Raw genomic sequence first — 5,951 nt, 5'->3', positions numbered from 1 at the left:
ACACAAGCACCCTAGGAGTTTGGCAGAGAAGAGGCAAGAATCAGAGTGGGAGGCCAGGCACCTGGATGAACAGATTATGGTCTAAACCCCACCAGAGACACATAGATGATCTGCCTCAAACTTCAATTTTTCTCCCCAGTGTGGGTTCTGGGCTTCTCATTGCCTCAGGAGTGCTGGTAACCTCAGTGACCTTGGCTTGTAGCGGTAGTCAAAATCAGCTTGTCACTATTAAGTGCTGACTGGACCTCCTGTCACGTTTAGTGACGCAGTAGATACAGCAGAAACTTGACAAAATAAGAACATCGTATCTACACAGACAAGATTAGTTTTGCCTTCCCTTTCTGTCTCACTGTTGATGCAGCTTCTCTGAGAGACTAATGGTGAAGACTCGATGTGTACAAACTGATTCAAATGCCCCAGTTCAAAGCCAAATAAAAGTACTTTTGACCTCACCTCATGCGTCACTCTCCATGTGAGATGACGGCCTGTCACAAGTCATTGTTGCAACTAAGCTCATTAGAGGATAATCATGAGGTGGTACACACTATCTACACTGTGGAAGACTGAGGCCTCCGTTTTCTGTTTTTGAGCCTGTCACACCACCTGGTGGCCACAATGTCAAACATCAGGGACATATTACTGGTCCCGCAAGACCGTTACTGGGGCAGTAAAAATAAATTACTGCAGACTAAATGCAAAACATATGTTCATTGTACCATACGTTCAACTGAAACTACTATAGTCTAAACTCTAAAATAAATTTACAGCCTATACAGGGCAAAAAATGATTGGGTCTTTTTAAAGTTTATGTTATGTTCATTATATCTTTTTTAAGTTTAGTGTAGTTTTGTTTTGTTCTCTTCTTGGATTAGTCACTTGACCACTCTTACTCATTTGTTTTGTGTTCATTATCAATCGCATATGGAGAAAGAAAAAAAAGAAAAAAGGATCCTCAATCCAAGGAAATCTGCTCTAGGGCTGAACAGCTTGTACTTAAGCAGAGAGAGATAGATAGAGTGAATGCTTACAAAGGGCCAGTACGTACAAGTAAGCATTTGTGATTTTTGATTAATGTGTGTACAAATTTACAACTGGAACAATACGCAGACTTCAAACGATAAGCACCTGCATTTATGGGCAACGGCAGCCTGAAAGGACTAAACAAATGGACTAGTATGTAATTTATGGCGCCGTGGAAAAAGACAGGAAAAAAAAAACACTGTGGCAATAAAACTATAAATGAAATATTCCACTGACGTAAAAGTATTTTAGATCAGAGGCATTATATCTGATATATAAGTTATAATAATTATGTACAACAAGCTCTATCGTGAGATCTGTTAAATTAATATGTTAGGAAATACTCAAAACTCTCCCAAAAGACTTTTTCAAGACTTTTCATTTACAGTTCAGAAAGAGGTGATTAGAGGCCAGTGCTGGTGATTATAAAAGACAATTTGCTTGAAAAAGTAACTATGCATTTAAATAAAGTAGTATTAACAGGAAGTTAAGCGTGGGATTTACTGGCTGTTTTAAACATCGAGTCATCATATTAGCAGTGTTTCCCTGAGTCTCACACGGAGCTGAAATGAATCAAGTATGCATGCAGTAAGTGAATGACAAATAAAATATTGAGTTTTGTTGATTTTTTTTTAGGGCTGGGGGAAAGGGGTGTGTGAGCTGAGACATTGTGAGGTCTTTGTTATTTACATCAGGGAAAAGAGTAGCATAATACCTAAATGTAAACTAAAAGACAATTTTCAGCCTCAGTGAACTGATGTTGGGTCACAAACACATTTAACCTCCTAAGACCTGAACTCTTCCATGGCATGCATTTTTAAGTTCTCTTTGATATTTGGGAATATTGGGGCCCGATGAATGTAAAAAACAAAGAATTACCAGATTTTTTTTTTACCTTATTTTTGTTTTTAAGAAAAATAAGAGCCACATATCAGGAAATTCATTTAAAATTTTGATAGGACAGTAGCAGTTTAATGTCCTCGTAAGTGGATATCAGGCCCTGTAGAGCAAAATTTAGTATTTTGGTCTAAATAACCCAAAATAGTGGACACCAGGTCCTAGGAGGTTAAAATAGAGAAGAATATAACACACGAGAGACTGTAATTTAGTTTTCCAGCAATCACCTTTATGTTTTCCTACTCAAAGAATAATAGGCATCCATTAGCTTAAACAAAAATGGACTGCAAACCACACTTTTATATTTTATGGACAAATAATCATGTCTAAACTTGAGGCAACCTTGAGAATAAATACAGACTCACTAATCTGTGCATAGTAAAACTTTCTCCAAGTATTATGTGCTGCAAAATCAATTTACCTGAGAACGGTGTGATAAATAAAGGTGTATGGTAATGAACTCATACATATTAACGTTTATAATCAAAGACTTACTCCATTGGGATGCGAAACTGGACAGTGTCTTGAGGCTGCTCTTTTCCCGGCCTCACCAGGGTCAGAAACCAGCTAGGTCTGAAGATCCTCAGCTGGGGATTGCCCAGCTGGTAGAGAGGATATCTGAGGAGATATGCACAGGCTGGCTCTTATTATCCTTGATATCGTTCCCATGAATCCTATAATATTGTCTAAAAGAAAATCACAATAACTGCTACCTAGATAATCAAGTAAAATTATGTCTTTAATCTTTGTTTGATTTAAGATAAGCAGCTGAGGTCAGTCCAGCACCAAGAGGGTTCCCTTTTCTACTAAAAATATCTGGAACAGTTCCTTAAACTTTCAGCTCACACAAATAGAATGGAATTTCTTTGGAGATTTTACTCACTGCCATGTAAGCAGGTAGCGCATCTTTCCTTGGGCAAGAATAACTTTGTCTGAAATCAAGAGCATTGAACTACAGAGGTCTTGACCGGGGATGTCAAATATATTTTACATCGAGGGCCACATAAGGTCCACTTTGATCTTAAGCTGGCCGAATAAAACTCAGTTTATTATCAGTGTAAACAGATTTCCCTACACATTTAATCCCTGAGATATCTTAATATAAAATAAAGAAGTACATTTTCGACAGCACATTGCAGTTTTTCTACATGAAAAATGTGAAAGATTACAGAAAAGTTCTGGCAGCTCACTGCCCAAACTGTCCCTATTTATAAAACTTAAAGTACTGTCGATGTTTGAAATTTTCTTGTTTTAACGGAGCTTTTCTGTCATTTAACTGTTTTATTGCTTACATTGATTCAGTATAGTATGAATGGCTATGGGGGAGGTTGTCATCAGCAGGAAAAGCTGTAAAACTTATAAAAAATACAGTTAATCCAGCAGGCAGGATCGGGGCTTTATGTTTAGCACTCCTGGTCTATACCTAAGGATGTGAGGTCAAAGATGTGTCTTCCTCCAGACACAAACAAATGCAGCCGGTAAATGGGGGAGACTCAAAGGAATATGAGACACTGAAACAATCTTTTATTAAATACACACAGAGTTTGTTTTGCACTGCCATGCTTTATAATAACTTCTCCATGAAACTTGGAAAAGCAAACAATTCCAAGTCTCCAAACCTAAATGATCAAATATTAGCAGTGTAGCATTTTATTGGATCTTGAGCAAATAGAAAAAATGTGTTTATGATGTTTCTGTTTAGCGGTGGTCCCCCATTAGGCAAGATCATTTGTATTTACGTAGCTCAGCAATACAAGCTACACATTTCCCGTGCAATGTCTACGGTGCACTAATAACAGCACCCTGTATTAATAAGTGTGGGTTAAACCTCGTAAACAGTCACATTACCCCTACGATGATTTAATATTGCGGCAGATTAGTTGCTGCAATTTCACCAACCTTCAAAGTGACTGCACAACAACTCCAACATCATGTTATGCCGTTTGTTTTTAGCATAGCAGGCTAGCGCCCGCTAAGTTCTTGTTGCTTAGTTATCTGAAATTCACAGTGAGCACATAACTTGCAGTCTAAAATACACTGACAGTTATTGACAGCAACGTGGACTAATCCGACTGCATTCAGGACAGAGTGCATACAGGTCAACTGGGAGACATGCTAGCAATAGCTTGTTTTCTTAGGTTAAACTGCCAGAAAAGATGACTAGCAATGTATCCACGAGTAAAACTGAGGCTTCTTATTTAAACAAAACACTTGATACTCACAGCAGTCGTGTTACTGGCATCCCTAGAAATTCTTACTGACAGACATACGCTGATAGTTACTTTATAGTTTTTCAAGGTTGTCAAATCCTACACGTGCGGGGATGTGCTTCCGGGAACATTGGCAATGCGCAAGCGCATTGGATATACTACCTTCCTGTGATGCTAGGGTGTTAGTGAGCTGTATGATATGTGTGCTCCTTGTTTCAGCTTATTGAATTATAAACTAAAAGATCCCCATGTTATACCGGACTGTTATGCAGCTTAAAAAAATAGCACTGAAAAAATTCAATTACTTTGTCAGGCATTCGGTTTCATTTTTGAGAATGTCATTGTTGTGAGCATATTGAGAAATTAGTATATCAGAGAAACAGTTGGGTTGAGCAGTTTGGACAGAAAGGAAAGAAAGACAAAGCCTGCAATGGTTTGTTCATGTGCAAAAAATGACTGTTCTGGCGACCCCTAAAGGGAGCAGTTGATAGAAGAAGAAGAAGCTTTTGAGTATATTCTCAGGACATATATGATTGGGCATCAGCAGAGGGAGACCTCCTCCCATCTCTGCATCTTCTTATCTTTGCTTCAGACTCCACACTTGTTGTCTCTTCTTACAACACGATGTGCCTGCACCAAGGGTAAAGATGATTGAAGACCCCCTGAGTGGAACATGAGTCTGTGGCTCAGCTGGTTCAGACCTGGCAGGAAATGGACCTCACTGACAATCCACACTGTGCTTGGGAGGGGAGTTTCCATCAGTTAAGATGTCATGGAGTGGATGTGTGTGTGTGTGTGTGTGTGTGTGTGTGTGTGTGTGTGTGTGTGTGTGTGTGTGTGTGTGTGGAAGGCTTTTATTATTATAGAGTTGCGTCAGTGTATGAGGCATTTTGTTGCACTATTTCAGAGCATCCTATAATGCCACTAGATGTCCAGTTTCATTTTGTTTTTTTTCTGTAAGAAATATAAATAATTGCTGCTGCTGAGTTCATTGCTTGTTTACTTGTTTGTTTCTTTGGAACTGGTTCATCTGACAGCTGATACGACGCTGTAGCAGGGAGCCATTATGCTGATGAGCCTGAGGTGCGACGGTTGCTTTAAAAACATAAGCTTGAATGCCAGAATGCAGTGGCTGCTGCTTATTGTGCATAACGACACTGGATTGTTCATTAAAATAGGTTAAATTCTATAAGCTCTAAAATTCATGATTCAACTAATAATAGATTGATACATTCACACAGAGCTTATCAGAGTGCAGGTAACCTACAAATTCATTTAGTAGTTGTTTTATTATTTATACACAGCAGTATTTCTACTGAAAGTAAATTACAGATTGTTTCAATCTCAATGCATCACTTGGATATCTGAAGAATAAAAAAGATGACAGACATTAACTAGGAGGAAGTATTCATCAAACAGCCACACCATATCACTGAAAATCCTTCTTATGCCAGGCTCATACCTGGTCACAGGACCTCTGGGGATCTCCTATGGTTTTTGGCATCTGGGTGTTGGCAGCGCATCCTTTTGGTCCTTCAAAGTAGCATTCACATAAATGGGCCAATGACCAAATGGGCGCTAGCCATTGCTTTATAAACGCAATGCAAATATCACCTGGGCAGTGAATCCTAATGCCATGTGATAACTATTTTCAGTAATTATATCATAATTTTATTAATCATCAGTGTTAATACACTTTGGACTAAGAGTATTTTGCAGAAAAATCAAAACTTATGCATATTTATAGGAATTGTTGAATTTAAAATCACTGTAACGAATGTGGAGAAGGATGCGGTTATCTTATCTTATCTTTATTTGATATGC

The 5,951-nt window shown here is 38.4% G+C and overlaps 1 protein-coding gene across 1 annotated transcript in view; it reads right to left on the bottom strand.

Moving 5' to 3' along the window:
- Positions 1–4,270, bottom strand: part of mrpl23 (mitochondrial ribosomal protein L23) — a 45,863-nt gene extending 41,593 nt beyond the window's left edge. The window contains exons 1-2 of the mRNA XM_005737706.1: positions 4,140–4,270; positions 2,413–2,535 (exon numbers count right to left, since the gene is read on the bottom strand). Of these exons, the coding sequence (XP_005737763.1) occupies positions 2,413–2,535; positions 4,140–4,159 (143 nt within the window). The 5' untranslated portion in view covers positions 4,160–4,270. The remainder of the gene's footprint in view (positions 1–2,412; positions 2,536–4,139) is intronic.
- Between the last annotated feature and the right edge of the window lie 1,681 nt (positions 4,271–5,951).

This window comes from Pundamilia nyererei, unplaced genomic scaffold (genome assembly GCF_000239375.1).
Source record: "Pundamilia nyererei isolate P.nyererei 1_Seehausen unplaced genomic scaffold, PunNye1.0 scaffold00078, whole genome shotgun sequence".
In the NCBI taxonomy this organism is placed as follows: Eukaryota; Metazoa; Chordata; class Actinopteri; order Cichliformes; family Cichlidae; genus Pundamilia; species Pundamilia nyererei.
Note: the sequence above shows the minus strand (reverse complement) of the source record. Positions and strands in the feature narration are given on the sequence as shown.